The sequence below is a fragment of the Panicum hallii genome, chromosome 8, assembly GCF_002211085.1.
Source record: "Panicum hallii strain FIL2 chromosome 8, PHallii_v3.1, whole genome shotgun sequence".
Lineage (NCBI taxonomy): Eukaryota > Viridiplantae > Streptophyta > Magnoliopsida > Poales > Poaceae > Panicum > Panicum hallii.
This window is the reverse complement of record NC_038049.1, coordinates 43,064,675-43,092,251: the sequence shown is the minus strand read 5'-3', so window position 1 is coordinate 43,092,251 and position 27,577 is coordinate 43,064,675. Positions and strand designations below refer to the sequence as shown.

The window sequence follows — 27,577 nt, the reverse complement described above, 5'->3', positions numbered from 1 at the left end:
ATACAGGCAATGTCCAAAGAGTTGGTATCATTGATCAGCCATTTCAAATGATTTAGAGGCAAATCATGCATCCCACACTCCTGTGAGTTGAGAGAAACAATATGTGTGTGCTTCAACCACATATAAGAGTGCTTAAATACCCTACAGGCTGCACCTATTTTAGGGGGCATGGATGATAGTCAGAGCCTGAAAGTTTCGTGGGGTATTGGAGATGAACAAACTACGGGAATCCACAGCAATGAGGCCACCGCGCGCCGCGCTCGTCCTTGCCGCCGTGGCGGCGCTCCTCCTCCTCCTCGCGCGCCGCCGACGGCGGGTGCGGTGCCGACGGCGCCGCGGCGGCGCGGGGCGGCGACCGCGCGCGCGCCAGGGCGCTCAAGATCGCGGCGTTCTTCTCCGTCCTCGTGTGCGGGTGGGGCCAGCCAAATATGTAGCTAGCCAGCTGCTCCTTTATCCTGGGGTGGGTGGGCCCCGCGATTTCAGCTTCTTTCCTTGTACTCCTATTTTGGGCGCCTGTATTTGTACGAAGGAACTAAAGCATGGGACATGTAACACCCTATAATATGCATGGTCTGCCGGTTCCCATTAGAAAACGTAAAGCTCTGCTGCATCTATGGCTTTTGAACGAACAAAAAAAAGGTTTGCTGGGTTTGGGATTTTTTTTTCTGAATGGTTACCGGAGGGGAGAGCATCCCCACCTGAATTATATTCAAATGGTGTGGCAAACCACGGATCAAAGGCCTCGGCCATGGTTGAATAATGAAACCAATCAGATGGCATGCAAATTAAGAAAATTTGATTCGAAGGCTTAATACCATGGGCGTGCTCAGACCCAAAAATATAAATCATTTTGGGATCCATCCGTGCTGGTCAATCTTTACTAGTTTTGGCTATTGGTATGTAAGGATTGTTAGTTTAGCTTGATAGAATATTGATGTATAGATGAAGTGAAGAGCTAGTTTGCATAAAACATTCCCCTTGGGAACAGGAGGGGACTGATAGGGAAATGAACTAAATTATTGCCCTTAATCGCTCCCAATCACCTGCAATCCGCAAGGGTAATAGAATTGAATTGAAGGTTGAATTTTCATTCTCCAACAAACTTTAGTTTTATGCCTGTTAATCAGCGTATTTAAGCATGCATGGCCGTCTTGACATTCCTGGCATGCCTGCTGCCGTGCAGCCTGCTCCATTGCTCAAATGCGGTGTTTTTACACCAGTAAGTACAAATCTCACACCGTTAGAAATGGCATCGGCCGAGCACTAGAGTGACCTGATGTTTGTCAGATGTGCACGGCGTATGCATGGTGTTTCTCCTCTAACTACTGGTCTCCGAAGCTATTGACGATAAACATAAACATCCAAAGGTTAGCATATTATTTGATAGGAGCACGCCATGGCTGTCCCTGATGATAACTTTCCTTGGGTTTATACAACTGATAACATTAGTCGAAGCAGAGTACAGATCAATAATGAGATGATATTTCGATCTTCACTTTCTCCATGCTATTTGATTCTCATTCATGTGTTTCTGACTTGTTCTCTTAGAAGCAGGACCGAAACACCGATTCATTGGGGAAAATGGAGCATGTACGGAGCTAACAATAACAAGCTGAATTGGTTTATTTTTTTGTCTGTCTCTGTTTTCATTGAAAGCATATGCACTTTTACAATTCAGATTTAGGTTACCGGTTAGCATAAAAAGGTCCTACACAACACAACAGCAAGAGCAAGAAACAATGCAAGCCACTCCCACAGCCCAACAGCCCCACGTTCTGTAGACGTCGTGAGCCAGAAATTGGTTTGTTGAGCATTAATGATTTAGTTTATTGAGCTCCAATATGAAAGTACCTTGAAATCCCAAGCTTCAGCTATACTCAGAGTCACTTCACCAGAGCCGATCCAAATCTTTAGTTTCCTCCAAACTCTCATTGTTCTTGCAGCACACTTGCTCATTCAAACTAGACCATCATCAAAGTGAGGGTGCATCATTCGGCGGCGCCAGACAAAAGTGGGTGCATATATAACTGCACATTACTTCTTCTTCTTCATTCGCACTTCTCTTTCCACACATGATGAACAGCTTCCACAGACGATGAACTGCTTCCAACTTCTTCTTCATTCGCTCCTCTCTTTCCTAAAGAAAGTGAATTCAAATCTACATGAATCACGAAAGATCATGTTCGTGGGCTAGTCACAGATAAGCTTCCATTCTCTTGATGCGACTGGATTTGTTCATGGAGTTCATGGAGCTAGCCAGCTGGACTGCTACTACTACTCAAGAGAAGCAAGCAAGAGCACTTGGCCGTTGGAGGAAAAAAAAATGAAAAATGGACACGGACTCCGGGAGGCGACTGGGACGGACACATGCTCTTGTTGACTAGATGTCACAACCCAACTCCTTCACAGTAGCATCGAGCCATGGAGACCACATGTCAGTGATGTGAGACGATGCAGCTAGTAGTACGCATGCAGTGGCCAAGGTGACATCTTTCTACAGCATAGTATTTTTTGACACGACAAAATTCAGTCTCTCCAACAATATAATGGGTCGCCTTGGACATGACAATGCAAAGCAATAATTTGATCAAGGCCCTAACATTATTTTTATTTTTGCATTTAAAATCTCAAAATGGTTGAATTAGTTTGGATTCTTGCTAGATTTTTAGAAGATATTTTTTGTTTTTGTATTTTTCACCTTGGACGGAGGGAGTACGTATTAAGTGTGACATACAGGCAATGTGCAAAGAGTTGGTATCATTGATCAGCCATTTCAAATGATCTAGAGGCAAATCATGCATCCCACACTCATGTGAGTTGAGACAAACAATATGTGTGTGCTTCAACCATATATAAGAGTGCTTAAATACCCTACAGGCTGCACCTATTTTAGGGGGCATGGATGATAGTCAGAGCCTGAAAGTTTCGTGGGGTATTGAAGATGAACAAACTACGGGAATTGCAAATTGCCTCCCGGATGTGAGTGAGCATTCAAGAGAAAGCGTCATAATTTAGATCACCACGTCATTGATGGTTGTTCCTTCCTCACACCCGTTGATGATGGAAGCGAAGGGCTTTGCCTCTAGGATCGTGAGCACCATCGTTCCCAGCGCATATATGATGTAGTGAACTCATCGCGTACCTCATCGAGATGCGTGAAGGCAGCAAGGTAGAGATTGTCTTCGCGCAGCACCATGGCACAGTCCTCGCCTTCCAGGCCCTACTGTGGAAGGATCACATACCCATAGGTTCACTAGGAGTGTCGATGACGAGTGCCACGAGTCGACGACGACACTCGTGTTGCAATGCCTGAACTAGAGCTTTCCGTCGTCGAGGAGTGTCGACACCCTCCTACGGTCACCTTTTCTTGTTAGAGCATGGCACAAACAGGGGGCCTTGATGCACATGGCCACCCAACTTGTTTGACGTGTGTGATGCCAAACTCCACAGGCGTTGCTCAATCAATGAACATGGCAGTTCATGGACAAAGACCCCTTGAGGCAGACAGGTGAGCTATCGCTCGAGTTTGACGAAGGACCACTGCTTTGAGCCAGCACCGAGTTTATCATCACAGATTCTGTGGCAAAATAGACCCATGATAGTATACATTTGCGGCTGAGTCGATGTAAGTAGGGAATATACAGCCAGAGATTGGCTTACCATCCTCATCCATGTAGGGGAAAATTCTCTACTCGTATCTCCATCACCACTCCCGGGAGATATTTTTCTCCATCCCCGTACGGATGCTCGTTGTTGCTGAGGAGGTTGAGAACGAAGACGAGGCCACATTGCTCCTTTTATCTTTTCATTTATTGTTTTTTCTTTTCTTTTTTACTTTGTTCCTCATGTATGTATACTCTCTTTGCTATGTGGAAACTTTTTTCCTATCCCTTTATATATATATATATATATATATTTCTTGTTTTTACCTTTTCTTTTGTGTACTTATTTGTTCACCATGTGTATATATTTTGTTCGTGAGGTGGATGCGTGTTTGTTCTTCGTGTACAATTATTTATTCGTATGTGAATCTATTTTGTTTATTGTTACTATTGCATGTTCATAAATTATGTGTTCGCTCGTAAAGTCATTTCTTCGTTGTCTAAAATTATTTGCACATGCCACCTTCTAACTGAAACTTGAACAGTAGCACGTTGGGTCCTGGCACTACTTCGCTTCCGAGAACATGCACAGATACATGCAAAACAAGCCTGGCAATGAATCAACCAATGCAAGTCACTGACTCGTATCTCTTCCCAAATCCCAACAGGGGCTGAGCTCAACGAGGGGTGACGAGATGCTATCTTTACCGCCGGAGCAACACACTGCATCCTTGGGCGAGCTGCACCTACTCCTGGCCTTGCTACTGCAGGACGTCCTCGCGCTAATGATAATGCACACCTCATCCTCACCGTTCCCTTGCGCCGCCGCGGACGAGGCGCCGCCGCCGCAGCATCCCCCGCCCTCCCCCGCCATCGAGTGAGCATCCGCCTCCTTTCTGTGCTCAGCGACGGCTTGCGCTGGTATGGTGATCACGACGGAGTGCTCGGACGGCTTGCATTGCTTCTGGCAGCAGTGGCAGTCGTTGTCACCCGGTCCCTTGGCGTTCGGCGCTCCGGCGAGGTGGGACGACCTCGCCGTCGAGCAGCACGCCATGGACTTGGACGCCCCGCAGCACGCGTGCGCCTTGCTTGGCGCCCCGCCGCAGCACGCCCGCCTCGCCGCGGCGGCGTCCCTCAGCAGCAGCATGCTGTGCAGCACGACGAGCAGGCACGTCCCGACGTCGGCGAGCACGGCCACCCACAGCACGGGCCGCCACGCGACGGCGAGCACGAGGACGGCGGCCTTGGCGCCGATGGAGAAGGCCACGTTCGCGGCGATGGTCCGGCGGGTGCGCCGCCCGAGCCGGACGGCCCTGGGGACCCGGAGGATGTCGCTGGACATGAGCGTGGCGTGGCTGGTCTCCACGGCCGCGGCGGACCCGGACAGGCCCATGGAGAGCCCCACGTCCGCCATGCCCAGCGCCGGGGCGTCGTTCATGCCATCGCCGACCATCAGCGTGGCCCCGGCGGTCGCCTTGAGCTTTGCGATGAGACGGACCTTGTCCTCCGGGAGGAGCTCGGAGTGGAGCTCCTCCAGGACGCCGCCGAGCTGCTCCTGCGCGTGCTTGGCCGCGGCCGCGCTGTCCCCGGTGAGCATCACCGACTTGATCCCCATGGATCTCAGCTCCTTGATCGCCTTCGCTGCCCCGGTTCTGCAGTCATCGGAGAGCGAAAACAGCCCGACGAGATCGCCGTCGCAGATCACGTGACCGATGGACACACCTTTGTGATCATCCATTTCTTGGACAGCTTGTATACGGTCAAATTTCATCATGTCAGAAGTCATCAGTTCAGGTTCTCGTGATGCTATTTTTTTTAAAAAAAATAGTTTCGTGAATAAGTTCTAGGGGTTTGCATTGCTTACGTTCTTGGCATGAGGACCTTGCCATGATCTTTTTGTTTCCAATGTAGATGTGTTTTCCACTGATCACGCCGTAGATGCCCTCGCCATGATAGATGTGGAATTCAGTCACGTTTTCCGGCTCCGGCCGGATAGATTTGGTCTGAGAGTACTCAACAAGTGCAGCAGCCATTGGATGGCTTGATTTCCTCTCCATGCTAGATACCCTTAGAGAAGAAACGATTCACTCATCAGTAGCTTCAGCAGTATATACAGTTAACTCAAACACTAGTAACATAGCATCAATTCTTTCGATTTAAATAGGTATAAACAAATGACACGTCAGAATAGCATCACGTTCGTTCACTAAAAAGCTGTAAAATTGTTAGGTCTTACTGAATTCAAAGAGGCTAAATTCTTGTACCAGTAAAGAAGCTGATCCATTTCAACCTTGTTCCCAACCACATGGAATGCGCTGATGCTGAACTCCCCTCTGGTGATCGTCCCGGTCTTGTCGAACGCCGCAATCCTGACCTCACCCAGCGACTCAAGAATGTTACCTCCCTTGATGAGGAGCCCCATCCTCGCCGCCCGGAGGAGCGCGCAGAAGGTGGCGACCGGCGTCGACAGGACCAGCGCGCACGGGCACGCGCTCACCAGCAGCACCAGGGACAGCTGGAACCATTGCTTCAGGTCATGAGCTCCCAGCAGCAAGGGCACGAGAACCACCCCTGCTGCAACGACGACCACGGCTGCAAAAGAGCACTGCTTCTGCTGAATTGCTGTCAATTCCATGTCTTCAGACTAGGATCGTCTCGGAAGGTGACCGTGCGGCGTACCAGGGGTGTAGTACTTTGCGCACGAGTCGATGAGCCGCTGCGTCTTGGACCGGCTGTTCTGCGCCTCCTCAACCAGCCTCTCCATCTTGGCCACCGTGGAGTTCTCGGCCAGAGCAGTTGTCCTCACGGCAATGTAGCCTGCAACGTGACAGATTCTGCTCACCATATGTATGAAGAAGTATGAACATTGTTGAAACAGATGGTGTTTGCACATGTAGAGGTGTGTGCAAAATGTAGCTATTTTTACCGTCCAAGTTCATGGTGCCGGCCCAGACCTCCGACTGTGGCTGCTTTGGCACCGGGAAGGACTCGCCGGTGAGGCTGCTCTCGTCGACCTCGCTCTGCCCGCCGACAACCACGCCGTCAACCGGAACCACCTCGCCGGCCTTGACCGCGACGATGGTGCCCACGCCGACGTCGCGCATGCCGACGACCTGGCCCGTCTCGGCGAGCACGACGTGCTTGGGAACTGCGGACATGAGCGACAGCATCCCGGCGCTGGCCTTGGTGCACGCCAGGGTCTCCAGCCACTCGGCGACGGTGAAGAGGAAGACGATGGCGCCGGCCTCCGTGTAGTTGCCGAGCGCGACGGCGCCGGCCACCGCGATGAGCATGACGATGTTGATGTCCATGGTGAGGTTGCCCGCCGCGGAGAACGCCCTGAGCAGCATCGGCTGGGAGCCGACGCAGGCCGCCGCCAGCGCCAGCCAACGCAGCGCGGGCAGGAGCGGCGCGAAGATGGACGCGGCGAGCAGGGCGCCGCAGGCGACGATGAACGGGCTGGGCCACCGGCGGGCGCCGCCGCCGCCGCCGCTGCCGTAGGCTCGGATCGAGGCCTCGAGGCCCGCCTTGTTGAGGACCTTCACTGATCCGGAAAGGGCAAGAGAGAATTGACTCCCATCCATCTGTGGAAGAATTCCAGAGGAGGAGACCGGCAGGATGATTTGGTTACCAATGTGGAGCTGGGAGACGGCGGCAGCGTCGTGCTCGACGATGACGGTCCGGGAGGGGACGACGACGGTGACCGCCCTCACGCCGTCGATCGGTGACAGGAGGCGCTCGACGAGCGCGACCTCGGCGGGGCAGCAGATGCCGAGGACATCCAGGTACGTCTTCTCCCATGCGGCCGCCTTCCTGCGGCCGCCGTCGTGGTCTCCGCCGCCCCTAGCCGCCGCCGCCTCCACGGCCGGTCCCGGCATTTCGGAGGGCCAGGGGGCCAGAGGAGCAAGGCAAGCGGAAACGCGAAACGACGTGCGCCCGCGGGGCCAGCCAAATATTTAGCTAGCCGGCTGCTCCTTTACCCTGGGGTGGGTGGACGCTGCGATTTCAGCTTCTTTACTATAATAGGGTCTGTATTTTTATGCCCTATAATATGCTTGGTCTGCCGGTTGCCATTAGAAAAGGTAAAGCTCTGCTGCATGTATGGCTTTTGAACCAAAAAAAAGGTTTGCTTGTTTACTAATGTTTAACGAAAATAAAGGACGCGAGGTCAATGTGAGTTATATATGCAGGTGAATTGCTCCAAGCATGCAGAAAAGTAGCAACATTTGCATGCAGTGGCCAAGGTGACATCTTTCTACAACATAGTATTTTTTGACACGAGAAAATTCAGTCTCTCCAACAATGTAATGGGTAGCCTTGGACATGACAATGCAAAGCAATAATTGGATCAAGGCCCTAACATTTTTTTATTTTTGTATTTAAAATCTCAAAATGGTTGAATTAGTTTGGATTCTTGCTAGATTTTTAGAAGATATTTTTTGTTTTTATATTTTTCACCTTGGACAGAGGGAGTAAGTATTAAGTGTGACATACAGGCAATGTGCAAAGAGTTGATATCATTGATCAGCCATTTCAAATGATCTAGAGGCAAATCATGCATCCCACACTCCTGTGAGTTGAGAGAAACAACATGTGTGTGCTTCAACCATATATAAGAGTGCTTAGATACCCTACAGGCTGCACCTATTTTAGGGGGCATGGATGATAGTCAGAGCCTGAAAGTTTTCGTGAGGTATTGGAGATGAACAAACTACGGGAATCCGCGGCACCGCGCGCCGCGCTCGTCCTCGCCGCCATGGCGGCGCTGCTGCTCCTCCTCCTCGCGCGCCGCCGACAGCGGGTGCGGTGCCGACGGCGCCGCGGCGGCGCGGGGCGGCGACCGCGCGCGCGCCAGGGCGCTCAAGATCGCGGCGTTCTTCTCCATCCTCGTGTGCGGGTGGGGCTAGCCAAATATGTAGCTAGCCGGCTGCTCTGGGGTGGGTGGGCCCCGCGATTTCAGCTTCTTTCCTTGTACTCCTATTTTGGGCGCCTGTATTTGTACGAAGGAACTAAAGCATAGCATGGGACATGTAACGCCCTATAATATGCATGGTCTGCCGGTTCTAATAAGGTAAAGCTCTGCTGCATCTATGGCTTTTGAACGAACAAAAAAAGGTTTGCTGGGTTTGGGACTTTTTTTTCTGAATGGTTACCGGAGGGGAGAGCATCCCCACCTGAATTATATTCAAATGGTGTGGCAAACCACGGATCAAAGGCCTCGGCCATGGTTGAATAATGAAACCAATCAGATGGCATGCAAATTAAGAAAATTTGATTCGAAGGCTTAATACCATGGGCGTGCTCAGACCCAAAAATATAAATCATTTTGGGATCCATCCGTGCTGGTCAATCTTTACTAGTTTTGGCTATTGGTATGTAAGGATTGTTAGTTTAGCTTGATAGAATATTGATGTATAGATGAAGTGAAGAGCTAGTTTGCATAAAACATTCCCCTTGGGAACAGGAGGGGACTGATAGGGAAATGAACTAAATTATTGCCCTTAATCGCTCCCAATCACCTGCAATCCGCAAGGGTAATAGAATTGAATTGAAGGTTGAATTTTCATTCTCCAACAAACTTTAGTTTTATGCCTGTTAATCAGCGTATTTAAGCATGCATGGCCGTCTTGACATTCCTGGCATGCCTGCTGCCGTGCAGCCTGCTCCATTGCTCAAATGCGGTGTTTTTACACCAGTAAGTACAAATCTCACACCGTTAGAAATGGCATCGGCCGAGCACTAGAGTGACCTGATGTTTGTCAGATGTGCACGGCGTATGCATGGTGTTTCTCCTCTAACTACTGGTCTCCGAAGCTATTGACGATAAACATAAACATCCAAAGGTTAGCATATTATTTGATAGGAGCACGCCATGGCTGTCCCTGATGATAACTTTCCTTGGGTTTATACAACTGATTTTTTTAAAAAAAATTTATTACTGCTGTATGGACACTCAATGTATATATGCGCTTGGCTATTATACACCGGTTTATCCTACAGATCCCTACTTCACATGTTTTGATCACAGCGGTATCTCAATGCTTGGCGTGACAATTTTTTTTACCTGGGCACATGGGTGGTGGTCTGGTCTTCGGATTGATAGTCATTAGTGTGCCTGTTTTTTTTCCGCTCTGCATATAAGGTTGTGTGCCACCTAGGCAAACGTAACGTTCTTGAAATTAGTAAGACTTTCCTTCTTGAAAAAAATTATACACCAGACATGGTGAAACTGAAAAGGATAAGGGATGTGAAAAATTGAAGCTGAGAGCAACGCAAGCGGATAAATTATTTCATCATGTCAATACAAATGATCGATACTGATCAACATCTCGTTGTGGCGAGCAACGCAAACTAGCCGGAGTTGCAGATGCACTGGTCGCCTTTGACGTAGCCTCCCGGGTGGCCTGCCTTCCGGCAGCAGGTGTCGCACTCCGGGATGGTGGGGCTGGAGTTGCACTCCGGGTACTGCACGTCCGGCGGAGACGGCACCGCCGCTTGCCCTGCATCAGCATGCCCAGCCAGCCGAGTTCGTGCGTGTCAGGTTAGACAGATGAGTACGTAGGGGAGAAGGATCGAAGAGATGCTGAGTATAATCACCGGCGGAGAAGGAGAGGAGGTTGGCGACGACGGCGATGGCGACGATGAGGACCATCTTGCAGACGACTGAATGAGACTTGGCCATTTCTTCGACGAACGCCGCTCTAGCTTTGGGACTGCAGATGTTGGTGCCGGAGCTACGGATGCTGATGCCGGCGAGTGTACGTGCTTGTGTGATTTGGCTCGATGTGAGGGTGATCGAGGCCTGAATTTATAGCCAGCGTCCTGAAGATACATGCTGACATTTGCATGCTTCCAGGTAAAGAAATGGTAGAGTATTATCACAAAAATGAGAGAGAGAAATGATAGAGAGTACGTATCACATGGAAATGGCGTATCAGTGTACGTATCTTCTGCACAAAGGTTGTTGATGCAAGGGATTACATACTTCTTTTCTGACACTGCAACGTTATCTAAATGACAATTTTTAGCAGGGAGGTTACAAGTTACAACTCTATCAATAATAGTAAATATGGTAATTATGGACTACCACTTATTCACGCTACTAATCTAGACGTGCGGGACTTACAATAGATTGATGGGTCCTCTCAAAGATCAAGACTGAACGTAGGCACAGATCAAGATAGATGGTGATGTTTTCTTCCTGCAACCGTAGTTGAAAACTAGATGATCAGTCAGTCCATGCTGATGCCAGCAACGTTCAACGACGACATCCTAGTGTGTGTTTCCTGTGAAATAAAATTCGAGATCCAATCCAATTCCGCCCAAATCAATCAAGAAATAAAAAGACACCAACCATGAAACAGCATATCTTTAGCACAAAAGCAATTGCTGTTTTTTTTAATGGCAACTACAATAGTATATATGCAAAATTTAGCAGGAAGGTTAATTATAGTCTAATTCATGGTAGAATATAATTAAAGGACTACCACTAATTCACTCTACTGTATTCTAGCTAGTATATGCCAAAATTTAGCAGGAAGGTTAATTTATTACAGTCTATTTCACAGTAGGATTAAGGACTACCACTAACTCACTCTCCTGTGTTGTAGCATATGCCAAAATTTAGCAGGTAGGTTACAGCCCAATATTCATTGTTGTAATTAAATCCTACCACACTTACTCACACTGCATGTTATATGTGCCAAATTTCACCAGGAGGTTACAATCCAATTAATAGTAGTAATTAAGTACTAGCACTAATTCATACCCCTACGTATACACCTTGACGACCCTGCTTACACCATGTTGACTGTTCGTCGCTGGTCTATCAAAACAGATCTCATCAGGCACAGATAGATGGCGGCGGCGATGCAAGATCCTTCTGGCTGTCAGTGTCGTTGCTCTCCTCTTCTGATCCGCTGGTTAGAGATGGTAAAAACCTTTGGTTTTCTCCAATATTTCACATATTTGCGATGGACGACTGAGCACTTAGTATCTGGTTTGATTGCTGCAGACTAAAACTCGTTATGAGCATTGTATCGGTACTGGTAGGCTGAGGAGCTTCCAGGACGGACTTATTTGCGGTGTATATATGTTTGGAGTCTTCACGTCATATGCATTTTTTTTCTATTTTCTCAGTTTAACGAATGAATATTATAGGTATGTACTGTGAGTAAGGTATATGGCAACTAATACACCTCAGACATGCAGTGTAATACTGTTGCTAGTAACAAAATGTGAGCCTATTACGAAGTGAGTTCATCTCTTTGTTTACTAATGTTTAACGAAAATAAAGGACGCGAGGTCAATGTGAGTTATATATGCAGGTGAATTGCTCCAAGCATGCAGAAAAGTAGCAACATTTGCATGGAGCAGAACTCATCTAGATCAACAACGGATTGCAGCTTTCCATGGGCCTTACTCTCGACCGTACCATATGATCGATCCACCGTACGTTTCACACAATTGTGCGACAATAATATACTTGCTGTTATTAACAATGTTGCTGCAAGGTCGAGTACACTACTGCTCTACTTAAATCCAAAGCCTTCAGTCTAGGTTCACTACACGCGACTTAAAATTAAAATGCGTACATTAAGTTTGTCGATTTTACACGGAAAAAAAATGATGTGCTCCACCGGTACTGAAACCCAAAGGATGTTTTTCTGTTTTGAACTTATCGTGTGCCTATGGAAAGGTTGTGTAGCCGGCAACAATGGTCTCAACCTCGAGCACTGTGATGCTTCCTAGTGTCTTGAGAATGAGAATGAGGAGTGTATCAACATAGGACCTGACGACTGCTAGCTGCTTTCTCTCTGGAATCTTCGTTTCTCTCCAACATCTCACCGATTTGGAATCATTTGGTGCTTAATCTGGTTTGAAGGTAGACAATGTATATAGAAACATGAGACTACTCCCGCTCGCGTCGTCCCCCGGGGCGACCCCGCTCCATACCCCCTCGCCCTCTCTCCCTCACCTCGCAGCCGCCAGAGCACCCTCCGCGCGGAAGTCCGACCAGGCTCAAGGAAGGCGGCAGCGGGCCTCCTTCCACAAGCTTCCTCCTGTGGCTCTCTTCCTCCCCCATCTCAAAAGTAAGCATGGTGGCCGGAAGAGCTCCGGTGCCAGCGGCGGCGCTACGGGCCGGTGAGGAGTAGATCCACACTGTACACGGCCGGATCTGGCGCCGCCCCATCTTCGCAGCTTCCCCTCTGCTACATCTTGCGCCTTGTGCTCGCGGGCGTCCCCGGGCCTGATCCGGTCCTCCCACGGCCGGACCTGTGCGTCCCTTGGCCGATCTGCACATCCCGTCGCCGGACAGCGGCAAGGGCTTTCCGAGGCCCACTTCTGCGGCGCGTGGTTGCGGCCGCAACGGCGCGGGCTCCGAGCCGTGGCTTGGCTGACCGCTGGGCACTGCCGGGTCGCTACTCCACCAGCGTGCGCTTGGTGGTCGGTGGCCTTGCTGCTGCTTCATCGTCTGATGGTGGCAGGTGCTTGCTTCTCTGGTGCCATGCGGCTGAGGGTCTTGGGGAACTGCAGGCGAAAGCCATGCCTGATATACTGTCGGTGCTTTCGACGGCGGTATCCGTGGACGTCGTTACCTCCCCGGAGGCGTCGTGATAGCTCTCTCTACCCTTCAGCCGTAAAGTCCCTCCGGGTGAAAATCTTGCTCTGGTTGTACCAGACCGACGGCGACGGCGTCCTTGACGTCGATTCCTACTTGTAGGCGTCGTTGTGGAGGAACCTGCTCGGCATCAACACCAAGTGCTAGCGCTACAATGGCTCTTTGCTTAAATCCTTCCTGGATGGTTGCACAAGCTAATTACCGGCGAGTGTCTGCTTCGAGTCTCTATGCTCCGTCATTATCCATGTCATTGGTTGCATCGCCTCACCAAATGCCGGGCTGCGAGACCATGAACCCCTGTTTTGGATCTCCTCGTTCTCCTTTTGTCGTCCCCACCCCCACCCCCACCCCTACCTTTGAGGATTCCTCCCCTCGAATGGCGTCGGCGGCTCGTCAATTGGATCCTGGATATGCTCTATAGACGATGCAAATAACGATCGTCGTCTGTCAATCTGACTCTGAGCTTTACGATCGCTTGTGGAATGGAGATTGATGGACTTAGCTATTTGGGGATGGTATTGTTCGGTGATAAGTGACTTGCCGGCCCGTTTTGGAGGTCAAACCGTTGGTCTTGTAGCTATGTGCGGGTGTGTGTGTTTTGGTGATGTATGCTCTTGTATGAGCACCTTAGCTTTTTTTCTCAAATTGCTGAAGTTCCGATTGTAACAGTTTTTAGCTTGCTCAAAGACTTTAGTGAAATTCAGGTGGTGATGCTCTCCCCCGGTGACCGTAAAAAAAAAGATATATAAAAACATGGTGGGAGGACGTGTTTTACCGGCTCAGCAGCTTTCGCGGACATGCTGGCGGCGTGTAGTCTTTTTCAGTTTTCGTTCATGCATTCTGTATGAATAGAATTAAGCATAGTGAGAAGAACGGCGAAACGAAAGCAGCAGCTAGCACGCCCGGGCGGACCAGTGATCGATCGACACGGAGTTGGAGTTGGCCGAAGCGATCGACGACGTCAGGGTCTTGCATTTATTAAATTGTGATCCAAATTTATCTATACACGTATAAAGGGCCGACTTACCGTAGGAGGGTGTCGACACTCCTCGACGATGGAAAGCCCCAGTTTAGGCATTGCAACAGGAGTGTCGTCGTCGACTCGTGGCACTCGCACACTCTGTCGAAAAAGTCGGGCGCCATCGGCATGACTTTCCGTGTGCGCTGTGCGTACCCAAGGGTGGCGATAGAGTGTCGACATCCCTTTGAGTGACAAGCATGCAAGCAATGGCCGGCCATGGAAGAACTGTGCACATCCGGACTGAGATCGATGGAGGAACAGGGAGGAGATCACATCGGACTGAGATCGATGGAGGAACAGGGAGGAGATCACAGCTGCTGTATGAGTGTGATCACCACTCGATGATGATGCTATTAGTCCAAATCCGCTTGAAACCGTTACAACAACACAAAATTTTTGAAAGGGGAAAAAGCGTAACCACTTTTCTCCCCTCATCTTTTTCTTTGTCCATCCTCTTTCCTTTGCTGCAACAATTAGTTCGATCCTCTGGTGTACGTAGAATAAAAACTTGGTGTGACTAGGCCCACTTGGGCAGCATGGACATGAGCCCGGCGCCGACGAGCATGGACACGTTGATGCCGAGCTGGAGATTGCCCCTGCTCTGCACCTTGGGGTTCATGAAGTCCTCGGCGAGGAGGTCCACAAGCGCCATGTATATCAGGATCCTCGCCGCGACCGAGTTGAGGATGCCCTCCACGACGAGTGCCGTCGGGCTGACCTCGTTGTAGACCGACGAGATGCCGATGCCGACGAGGATGTCCACCGGCGTCGTCAGGCAGAAGAAGAGGACCATTGTCACGATTGACCGGAGCTTGAACTTCGCCTGTGTCACGATTGACCAGAGCAGAAGAAGAGGAACAACCATCAATGACATGGTGATCTAATTATGACACTTTCTCTTGAATGCTCACTCACATCCGGGAGGCAATCCGGGGGGAATTTGCAACTCCCGTAGTTTGTTCATCTCCAATACCCCACGAAACTTTTCAGTCTCTGACTATCATCCATGGCCCCTAAAATAGGTGCAGCCTGTAGGGTATTTAAGCACTCTTATATATGGGTGAATCACACACATGTTGTTTCTCTCAACTCACGGGAGCGTGGGATGCATGATTTGCCTCTAGATCATTTGAAATGGCTGATCAATGATACCAACTCTTTGCACATTGCCTGTATGTCACACTTAATACGTACTCCCTCCGTCCAAGGTGAAAAATACAAAAACAAAAAATATCATCTAAAAAATCTAGCAAGAATCCAAACTAATTCAACCATTTTGAGATTTTAAATACAAAAATAAAAAGAGTGCTAGGGCCTTGATCCAATTATTGCTTTGCATTGTCATGTCTAAGGCGACCCATTACATTGTTGGAGAGACTGAATTTTCTCGTGTCAAAAATACTATGTTGTAGAAAGATGCCACCTTGGCCCCTGCATGCGTACTACTAGCTGCATCGTCTCACATCACTGACATGTGGTCTCCATGGCTCGATGCTACTGTGAAGGAGTTGGGTCGTGACATCTAGTCAGCAAGAGCATGTGTCCGTCCCAGTCGCCTCCCGGAGTCCGTGTCCATTTTTCATTTTTTTTTGCTCCAACGGCCAAGTGCTCTTGCTTCCTTCTCTTGAGTAGTAGTAGCAGTCCAGCTTGCTAGCTCCATGAACACCATCATCGCGATCCTACTCTTCCTCATCGGGCTCGTCGTCGTCAGCTGCGGGATCATGATCTCCGTCTGGTTCGTGAAGAGGAGGCGCGCCTCGGCGGCGGCGGCGGCGGGTCAGGCGCAGGTCCCGGCCGGAGCCGCCGCGCCACCGCAGGGGCAGGCGCCGGTCCCCAATGGAGCCGCCGCCGCGCCGCAGGGGCAGCAGGTGCCGCCCCCCGCCGGAGCTGCCGCCAACGGTGGTGCCCCGCCTGCACCGTGAGTTGCTGCAGCGGCGTCAGATTGGATGCAAATGCAACAAGCTAAGCTAGCTAGTAGGCTGTAGCGTGTGTCTGACTGTAGCGTGTGCGATCGAAGTCTGCAAGGTAAGTTTGATCCATGGGGTGGATGCGCGACAATTTGCATTGGCCAGTGTTCTGCTCCCTTCCTCGTCATGTCTTTCATTCCCCTCGCTCCCTAAACAAAAAAGTTGGAGGATGAGCAGATGGCCTGTTCGTGATGAGGATGGCCGGTCTTGGTAGTAGTAATGTGCAAAGAATTTCATGGTCTGTCTGTGTTTGTGATCATGCTTGATTTCGATGCCAATCGAGCTGCTCTAGTTACTGGCTTACTGCTAGCTTGCATACATTATTGCAAACTGATCGTCGATCATCACCTTGCAGTTTGATGGCCCTCCAGAATGTAGCAACGCAAAAATGATTTGGGCTAGCTGTGGCTCCTGTAGTTGACGAGTAGCACGCGTGCCATCGTCCCATCAACGATGGCACAGCTCGTGGCAGGGTGGCCCTGGTATGTTGCTCCCGTTTCTGGCAAGCGCACTACTGGACTTGCACAGAAACGTCCAGGTTTCCGGTTCAACATGCATATGGAGTGAGGACTCTGCATCCCTGCATACAGGTACTGATAGCAGTGCAGCCAGGCAGTCAGCAAGTCCCTCCTAATAGCTTCTTGGTTAGCTAGTACATACAGGTACTGATATATGAAGCTCCTACAGTTTCTATTTTCTACCATCAAACCAGACTACAAGCACTACATGAATCGTGAGCCAGTGACGTGTTGGAGAAAAACAAAAAAAACTTACCATCTCCATGTAGAGGCACGAGAGTGGACATGTCGATCAGATCCTTGCTTGGTATACTTCCTCATTCTCGTTTTGTGGTGATCTTCGAGATAGTAGCAAGAACGCGAACGCAGGTGGTTGAGGCCCTTCACGAGTACTGAAAAATATATCTATTACACCATCAGTACATGCTTGGTCGACTTCATGCATTGGAATGGTGGTTCCGACTTTGAATTCTGGCAACACGCATGGTTGACGCCCTCGCCCAAAGCCCCGGTGGACATCAGAGCTATTGTTGCTGTAACTCAGCATAAGTCATTGCCACAATTACCAAGTTTCCCAGTTGGAGAGCCTGTTAGTCGGCCACATGTGCGGCGATAGAAACTGAATTAATGTAACTTCCAAATACTTGTAATTTGAGATATATAGCAGCACGATCACTAAGACAATACTTTGATAGTAAATTATTAGTATTAAACATACTCAAAATATAGCGAATTAATGTTTAGTTTTCTGAAATAAATGTTCAAGATGATCTGGCTATACCATTTTCACAATTTCATTTGAAACAAAGAGATGTTAACGATCAGTTTCATTTGTCCTGCCCGATAGCCATGGTGATGAAAGCTGCTAATAAGCAGAGAGAAACATGCATATGGTGTGGACAAATTCATTTTTTATGAGATTAAATTAGCTGCTTGTGTCATTGTGTCTTTCAGTTTCTAGTCGTTTATTTCTGTAATTTATTCCTGTTGCAACACATCTGTAAGTTCCATCGAACCCAACATATCTTTTCCATGAAAAAGTAACATGAATAACTCGTGTTGCTCCAGTCAAATGTCATGCATGCATTTCAACAAAAAAAAATATCATTGTTTAAATGTTGGGAGCAGAGTTTGCAAATACTACAATAATATAACCATATTAAATATTTTCTAAACAGATGTGTATATTTTCAAACCATGTTCGCGACTTGAAAGCCATATGTGTATTTTTGAAGTGGAGGAAAAAAATGGAATTGTACAAGCTTATTCAGAAAAACAATGTATTATCCAAAAAGATATTTACAAAAGGTATTTGTATTTCATATTCATTTATCAGTACTTTCACATTAACGGTGAAATCCGGATGCAATATGCCATTATCAGGCCACATGCATGCATGCTTCCTTTGCTGTGTCCATGCATAAAGAGATCATCATTATTTAACGAAAAATGCATGACAGGTCAAGAATAAAGACAATCATGCATATGCCATGTGCATATCTGCTTCTCTGTGTATATAGTATCATTTTTTTCAGACATCTTATTTCTCCATGATTCATTTCTGTTCTTGTATGGTCAAGCCCACTTCAGCTGACCTGTGAGGTTTTGGAGAAAAACAAATCCAGTCGCATCAAGAGAATGGAAGCTTACCTGTGACTAGCCCACGAACATGATCTTTCGTGATTCATGTAGATTTGAATTCACTTTCTTTAGGAAAGAGAGGAGCGAATGAAGAAGAAGTTGGAAGCAGTTCATCGTCTGTGGAAGCTGTTCATCGTCCGTCGAAAGAGAAGAGCGAATGAAGAAGAAGAAGTAGTCAAGGCCCCTGTTTGTGTCGTGCCCTAACAAGAAAAGCTGACCGTAGGAGGGTGTCGACACTCCTCGACGACGGAAAGCCCCAGTTCAGGCATTGCAACACGAGTGTCGTCGTCGACTCATGGCACTCGCAAACTCTGTTGAAAAAGTCGGACGCCATCGGCATGACTCTCCGTGTGCGCCATGCGTACCCAAGGGTGGCGAATGAAGAAGAAGAAGTAATCTGCAGCTATATATGCACCCACTTTGGTCTGGCACCGCCGAATGATGCACCCTCACTTCGATGATGGTCTAGTTTGAATGAGCAAGTGTGCTGCAAGAACAATGAGAGTTTGGAGGAAACTAAAGATTTGGATCGGCTCTGGTAAAGTGACTCTGAGTATAGCTGAAGCTTGGGATTTCAGGGTACTTACATATTGGAGCTCAATAAACTAAATCATTAATGCTCAACGAACCAATTTCTGGCTCACGACGTCTACAGAAAGTGGGGCTGTTGGGCTGTGGGAGTGGCTTGCATTGTCTCTTGTTTTTGCTGTTGTGTTGTGTAGTACCCTTTTATGCTAACCGGTAACCTAAATCTGAATTGTAAAAGTGCATATGCTTTCAATGAAAACAGAGTCATTCTCCTTTCAAAGACAAAAAAATAAACCAATTCAGCTTGTTATTGTTAGCTCCGTACATGTTATCATGCTCCATTTTCCCCCATGAATCGGTGTTTCGGTCCTGCTTCTAAGAGAACAAGTCAGAAACACATGAATGAGAATCAAATAGCATGGAGAAAGTGAAGATCGAAATATCATCTCATTCTTGATCTGTACTCTGCTTCGACTAATGTTTTCCTCTGTTTCCGCTTCTTCTTAAAGCTTCAATGTGCGCCTCTCTTACTTGGAAGCAATTTTTTAGATGATTTAGAGGGACAACTAAGGAGTAATAATTTATTTTTAGTTGAAGTAAACAAGAGAGTGAGGTGAAGCATCAATACTTCCGAAAGATAGTTAGACTCTTCATCTTTAAAGCAAAAGACCAAGTACGAAAAGATCCTGGCTTCATTTTTTTTCTTCTGCTGAAGCTGAAGAGATATTGCAGAGAAATGCAGTAATAACCTTGGGCACGGCATCCATACTACTGCATCTCACGTCACTGACATGTGGTACGTCTCCATGCGTCCATGCATATGCTACTGTGAGAAGTTAGCTCGTGACGACATGCATCTAGTCAATGACCTACTCTTCTTGATCGGCCTCGGCGGCGGCGGCGGGATCATGATCTCCGTCTCTTCCGTGAGGACTGGGAGGCGGCGCGCATTGGCAGCGGCAGTAGCGGCGGGGCAGGGGCAGCTCCCGGCCGGAGGCGCCGCTGGAGGGGCAGGTGCTGCCACCCGCCGGAGCCGGTGGCAACGGTGGCGCCCCGCCGGCACCGTGAGTTGCAGCGGTGTCTGTGTGGTTTGGTGCGATGTGGGTTTAGTTTGATCGATGGAAGGTCTGTCAGTCTGTGTGTTCGTCATCATTTTTAATTTTGTACTTTCTTTTTTAAAAAAATTGGATGTGCGGTACAAACAATAATGTAGGCGCTCAAGTCCGGTCCGGTCTGGTCTGGTCCCATCTGCTCGATCACCATCATTTCTCATGTACAAGTCTGCAGCACAGACCTGTGAGCGACTTGGCTTGGCCACCGGCACTGCAAAGTTGGCTCAAAGCTCAAAGGGGAGCAAGATGAGCAAGCTAGATAGCTAGGCTAAGGCTAATGCTCAATCACAAAGGCTAGGGGTATGTTTGGAAGGACGCCTAAGGCGCCGCAGCCTAAGGTTAGCAGGTTGCCACACATGTGACGGCCTAAGCTGCTTCTCCTTAGCCCTGCGCCTAACGTTAGGCGTACGTGGAAAAAGTGTGGCAGCCGTTTGGATTGCTACCACAACTCAAGTTAGGCAAATCATTGTATGTGTGGTAGCTGTTTGTTTCACTGCCTAACTTCGATCGCGCCAAACAATTTTGTAAGCAATTTGGCATGTAAGAGCACAAATTGAGGCAAACCAAATGGCCATGCACTTGCAGCCTTTTGCTTATTTTTCATTTTTGTTGAAAAGGTGCCAAAATAGCCATGCACCGAGACACAAAAATATTATCCATCTAATCAATCATATACTAGACCAAGATATTAAAAACTCCATTCATTATTGCTAGGTAAAATACAGTAAGGTTCATCTGATGCTCAGTAAGGTTCAAGATTGTATTTGGTTATTTGTACATCTGATACAGTAACCATATCTTGGCTAAAGGTGAGGTTACCGACCGCAAAAATCGTCCCCAATCTTTCTCCTCCCGACCTGCAGAAGCTTGGCCGGCAGCAGCGTGCGGCGCGGAGAGCCGCACGGCAGCGTGCGGGCGCGGTCCATCGAGCTCCACGGAGACCGGCGCATGGGACAGAGGGGTCAGCTCGCCGGCGCCCAAGAGGCCCGTCTCCTCCTCCATCATCCACTCATCCTTGTCGCGGCCGTGAAGGTCTATCCCATACTCATCCACCGCCTCCTTACCCATGTGTGATTGATTTGACTAATCAATTCGATTGCTCTTCGTATCAGTGAGGAGTGCAATTGGAAGGCCAAATCAACTCATGAACATATCAATTTGTAGGATCAATTTCAGCAGCCGGAGATGGAAGAGATGAGGCAGTGGGTGGTTGGGGAGAGGAGGCCGCCTGCCGTGCGGGAGGGTGGAGGGCGAGCGACGCCGGCTGCAGCGGCGCATCCGGCAGGCGGGCCGGCCATGCTAGCGAGAGCGGCAAGCTCCGCGCGGCGTCCGCGCGGGGGCGGCGGGCTCTGCCCCAGCGGATCCCGGGAGGGGCGGGGCGGCGGCGGCCTTCCGCCAGGGGGGGGGGGTGCGGCGGGCTCTGCCCCGGCGGGGTGGGGGGGGGAGGACCTGGCGGCGCGGACGGGAGGAAGGAGGCGAGTGTGGCGCGATCCAGAGGGTGCGGCGGCCAAATCGAGCGCCGCACCGTGGCGTGATTTTGCTGTGGCGAGCTGGTGGCAACGTGCCTAACAATCTGTGGCGCGCTAACATTAGTAGCGTGTCCAAATGCTTGCCTAATATGGTCTGGCACGTCTAAGGTTAGGTTGTGGCATCTTAAGCAACCATCCAAACAGCCCCTAGTCATCACGGGATGGGAGAGAGAGGACAGCGACCTGGCTTGTATAGCTAGATTGGGAAACTTGGAAGTGACCGCGCTTCGGCCGATCAAAAGCTCGAGCACGAGCAAGCATGCATGTTGAGCAGCGGGGTAGGTCCTTGCCGGCCGTTTCCAAGAAATGGTTGATCGAGCAGATAAGAGAGAGCATGGATATCTGCATGTCTCACACAATGCTGTTACAAAATAGATGACAAAGAAAAATAAAGAAGAACCGATCAACCCAGAGGATACGAGGATTTAACGTGGAAAACCCGAAGGGAAAAACTACGGGCGCCAGCCAGCAGAACTTCACTATATCGAGTGCGGTTACAAACGCTGGGGATTTACAATGATCTAGCTCTATCCCGAACGGCGGCTTACAAGAGGTCTATATATATATAGAAACCCTAATCGATCTACACCGCGGGAGGGGGGGGGCTACGCCCCCCGCACCCCAGGCGTCCCCGGGTGCAGGAGTCCATCACAATGGGCCACTTCGGTCTCCGCTCCGCTCCGCTTCGCTCCGGCCCAAGCCTCCGGCAACGGACCTCCGCTTCGCTATGTCCGAAGTCGGTCTTTATATGTGTATAGATGAATTTGGATCACAACTTAAGAAAGACCCTGACGTCGTCGATCGCTTCGGCCAACTCCAACTCCGTGTCGATGGATCACTGATCCGCCTGGGCGTGCTAGCTGCTGCTTTCATTTCGCCGTTCTTCTCACTATGCTTAATTCTATTCATACAGAATCCATGAAAAAAAACTGAAAAAAACTACACACCGCCAGCATGTCCGCGAAAGCTGCTGAGCCGGTAAAACACATGTCCTCCCACCATTTTTCTATATATTTTTTTTACGGTCACCGGGGGAGAGCATCACCACCTGAATTTCACTAAAGGGCTTTGGGCAAGCTAAAAACTGTTACAATCGGATCTTCAGCAATTTGAGAAAAAAGCTAAGGTGCTCATACAAGAGCATACATCACCAAAACACACACACACCCGCACATAGCTACAAGACTAACGGTTTGTCCTCCAAAACGGGGGCAAGTCACTGATCACCGAACAATACCACCTCCAAATAGCTAAGTCCATCAATCTTCATTCCACAAGTGATCGTAAAGCTTAGAGTCAAATTGACAGACGACGATCGTGATTTGCATCGTCTATGGAGCATATCCAGGATCCAATCGACGAGCCGCCGACGCCATTCGAGGGGAGGAATCCTCAAAGGGGGGTGGGGGGGGGGGGGGACGACAAAAGGAGAACGAGGAGATCCCAAAGAGGGGTTCATGGTCTCGCAGCCCGGCATTTGGTGAGGCGATGCAACCAATGACATGGATAATGACGGAGCATAGAGACTCGAAGCAGACACTCGCCGGTAATTAGCTTGTGCAACCATCCAGGAAGGATTTAAGCAAAGAGACATTGTAGCGCTAGCACTTGGTGTTGATGCCGAGCAGGTTCCTCCACAACGACGCCTACAAGTAGGAATCGACGTCAAGGACGCCGTCGCCGTCGGTCTGGTACAACCAGAGCAAGATTTTCACCCGGAGGAACCTTGCGGCTGAAGGGTAGAGAGAGCTATCACGACGCCTCCGAGGAGGTAACGACATCAGCGGACGCCGCCGTCGAAAGCACCGACAGTATATCGGGCATGGCTTTCGCCTGGAGTTCCCCAAGACCCTCAGCCGCATGGCACCAGAGAAGCAAGCACCTGCCACCATCAGACGATGAAGCAGCAGCAAGGCCACCAGCGCCCAGCGGTCAGCCAAGCCACGGCTCGGAGCCCGCGCCGCTGCGGCCGCAACCACGTGCCAGGGCGCTCAAGATCGCGGCGTTCTTCTCCATCCTCGTGTGCGGGGCGCTGGGGTGCTGCCTGCCCGTGCTGGGCCGCCGCGTGCCGGCGCTGCGGGCCGACGGCGACGTGTTCTTCCTCGTCAAGGCGTTCGCCGCGGGGGTCATCCTCGCCACGGGGTTCATCCACATCCTCCCCGACGCCTTCGAGAAGCTCAACTCCGAGTGCCTCCCCGCCGGCGGGCCGTGGAAGCACTTTCCCTTCGCCGGGTTCGGGGCCATGGTCGGCGCCATCGGCACGCTCGTCGTCGACACCGTCGCCACGGGCTACTTCACGCGCCTCCACTTCAAGGACAGCGCCGCCGCCGCGGCCACCGCCGTCGGGGACGACGTGGAGAAGCAGCAGCAGCAGGCGACGGCGGCGGCGCCGCACGCTGGAGGGAGCGACGATCACGAGGGTCACGTGCACATGCACATGCACGCGACGCACGGCCACGCGCACGGCTCCACGGCGCTCGTGGCCGCCGTCGGCGGCGGCGAGGGCGACAAGGAGCACGCGCTGCGCCATCGCCCAGGTAATTAATTCCTTCCAGCTAATCGTGAGTTGCACAACGCATACGGTCTCCTCTAAGAGTAACAGCTGTGTTTTAAGTTAAACTATGGATTTATTTATTTATCACCGTTGAAAAACAAATTTTAATAGCGACGAACACTAGAGGAGACTTTTTTAAAAAAAGAAAAAAGTTAGATTCACTGAAAGCTACTTATATATGTTCTCTAATGTCTAAAATGTGGCATGTATTCAGTGATGGTTAGAATCCAGTTTGATTTAAAAAGAGTCACACATCCTTGCAAATGGAATTATTCGAAGGACACATATCCGGCTTGAAACTTTGAAACAAACACTTGCGAGGAAAACAATCGACAATGATCATACTGTTTGCACATAATTTGTGATCAACAATAGTGGTTGATTGTGTAGGTCTTGGAGCTTGGGATCGAGGTGCACTCAGTGATCATCGGCATCTCCCTCGGCGCATTGGAGGACCCGAGCACCATCAAGCCTCTGGTGATCGCCTTGAGCTTCCACCAAATGTTCGAGGGCATGGGCCTCTGGCGACTGCATCGTTCAGGTACCTTATCTCATATAATAAAAAGAAAAGATTTAAGACTTATACCAAGTGGCGGATGCATGAAACAAATGTAGAGAGTCGCCTCCTTCCTTGCCGACCTCTCTTTTTCCCCGATTCCTTCCTCTAACCCTCACATCTGTACCGACCGACCAATTTCTAGCATCATTTGTGTTAAAAAAGAAGGGGAAAAATATCTCATCTTAGATACAATGGTCCGTACTAGAAGTAGAATAACTCAACCAAATAAAGAGCAGTTGCTTTTTCTTTTTGTTGAAAAGTAGCTGAGCGAGCACTTCATCCTTGGACGATGGAGTTCAAATTACCATCATGATTTGACTTGGGCATTTGAAATGAGAGGTGACGAAGAGGTACGGCCGATCGCACTAAAGCATGATATGATATGATCAACTGAGGAAAGAGTGTCCGATACCCTTTTGCGAGAATAAAGTACATCAGCACAGCACTTCGGGTGGTTCCCAGGCATGCACTGAACAAAGTTAGGGACGCCACTTGGATGCCCTTTTTCAAAACTGGTTTTCCCCCCTCTACTTGTACTCCACCTGCTAATGTAGTCAAACAGACATGACAGTTATGGTCTGCACTTTGCCCCCCCCCCCCCCCCAAAAAAAAAGATTAGTTTCACACGTTTTCTTCTGTCTTCGCGCATTTGTCTGGAGAAGCAGACTGATTGTGCTTACACTTGGATAGTGTTCAATAGCGCTATACAAATTCAAATGGATAAACCATGCACCATATTTTTCCAAATAAATAAACTGAACATGTAAATGAGCTAACTTGAACAATCTGTTGCAAGGCATACCTAGGAGGACCCATGCCACACCCCCCCTCCTTAATCGATACTGTTACATACATGTGGTTTCTACAAGCTTAAATTTGGTATATAAAAAGTCAAAAATTTACCTCTTATATTTAAGATATATACTAGTTTGGCTTTCTCTTTAGATGTTTTCTAGCCAGCTCCGTCACTGACTTGTATCTCTTACACAGGCGAAGTTCAAGCTCCGGTCAATCGTGACAATGGTCCTCTTATTCTGCCTGACGACGCCGGTGGGCATCCTCGTCGGCATCGGCATCTCATCGGTCTACAACGAGGACAGCCGGACAACGCTCATCGTGGAGGGCATCCTCAACTCGGTCGTGGCAGGGATCCTGGTCTACATGGCGCTCGTGGACCTCCTCACCGAGGACTTCATGAACCCCAAGGTGCAGAGCAGGGGCAAGCTCCAGCTCGGCATCAACGTGTCCATGCTCGTCGGCGCTGGGCTCATGTCCATGCTGGCCAAGTGGACCTAGTCACACCAACTTTTTATTCTACGTACACCAGAGGATCGAACTAATTGTTACAGCAAAGGAAAGAGGACGGACAAAGAAGAAGATGAGGGGAGAAAAGTGGTTACGCTTTTTCCCCTTTCAAAAATTTTGTGTTGTTGTAACGGTTTCAAGCGGATTTGGACTAACAGCATCATCATCGAGTGGTGATCACACTCATACAACAGCTGTGATCTCCTCCCTGTTCCTCCATCGATCTCAGTCCGGATGTGCACAGTTCTTCCATGGCCAGCCATTGCTTGCATGCTTGTCACTCAAAGGGATGTTGACACTCTATCGCCACCCTTGGGTACGCATGGCGCACACGGAGAGTCATGCCGATGGCGTCCGACTTTTTCAACAGAGTTTGCGAGTGCCATGAGTCGACGACGACACTCGTGTTGCAATGCCTGAACTGGGGCTTTCCGTCGTCGAGGAGTGTCGACACCCTCCTACGGTCAGCTTTTCTTGTTAGGGCACGACACAAACAGGGGCCTTGACTACTTCTTCTTCTTCATTCGCTCTTCTCTTTCGACGGACGATGAACAGCTTCCACAGACGATGAACTGCTTCCAACTTCTTCTTCATTCGCTCCTCTCTTTCCTAAAGAAAGTGAATTCAAATCTACATGAATCACGAAAGATCATGTTCGTGGGCTAGTCACAGGTAAGCTTCCATTCTCTTGATGCGACTGGATTTGTTTTTCTCCAAAACCTCACAGGTCAGCTGAAGTGGGCTTGACCATACAAGAACAGAAATGAATCATGGAGAAATAAGATGTCTGAAAAAAATGATACTATATACACAGAGAAGCAGATATGCACATGGCATATGCATGATTGTCTTTATTCTTGACCTGTCATGCATTTTTCGTTAAATAATGATGATCTCTTTATGCATGGACACAGCAAAGGAAGCATGCATGCATGTGGCCTGATAATGGCATATTGCATCCGGATTTCACCGTTAATGTGAAAGTACTGATAAATGAATATGAAATACAAATACCTTTTGTAAATATCTTTTTGGATAATACATTGTTTTTCTGAATAAGCTTGTACAATTCCATTTTTTTCCTCCACTTCAAAAATACACATATGGCTTTCAAGTCGCGAACATGGTTTGAAAATATACACATCTGTTTAGAAAATATTTAATATGGTTATATTATTGTAGTATTTGCAAACTCTGCTCCCAACATTTAAACAATGATATTTTTTTTTGTTGAAATGCATGCATGACATTTGACTGGAGCAACACGAGTTATTCATGTTACTTTTTCATGGAAAAGATATGTTGGGTTCGATGGAACTTACAGATGTGTTGCAACAGGAATAAATTACAGAAATAAACGACTAGAAACTGAAAGACACAATGACACAAGCAGCTAATTTAATCTCATAAAAAATGAATTTGTCCACACCATATGCATGTTTCTCTCTGCTTATTAGCAGCTTTCATCACCATGGCTATCGGGCAGGACAAATGAAACTGATCGTTAACATCTCTTTGTTTCAAATGAAATTGTGAAAATGGTATAGCCAGATCATCTTGAACATTTATTTCAGAAAACTAAACATTAATTCGCTATATTTTGAGTATGTTTAATACTA

General features: G+C 48.9%; 1 protein-coding gene and 1 pseudogene across 1 annotated transcript; one reads left to right on the top strand and one right to left on the bottom strand.

Moving 5' to 3' along the window:
• Positions 1-4,236: 4,236 nt before the first annotated feature.
• On the bottom strand, positions 4,237-7,480 carry LOC112872381 (cadmium/zinc-transporting ATPase HMA3-like). The gene is made up of 6 exons (XM_025935462.1): positions 7,234-7,480; positions 6,529-7,146; positions 6,282-6,419; positions 5,867-6,194; positions 5,467-5,669; positions 4,237-5,363 (listed from the first exon to the last, which is right to left on the bottom strand). Exons 1-6 carry the CDS (start codon positions 7,478-7,480, stop codon positions 4,237-4,239), a joined length of 2,661 nt encoding a protein of 886 aa, XP_025791247.1.
• Positions 7,481-23,197: 15,717 nt separating this feature from the next.
• On the top strand, positions 23,198-26,210 carry LOC112902719 (annotated as a pseudogene).
• Positions 26,211-27,577: the final 1,367 nt, after the last annotated feature.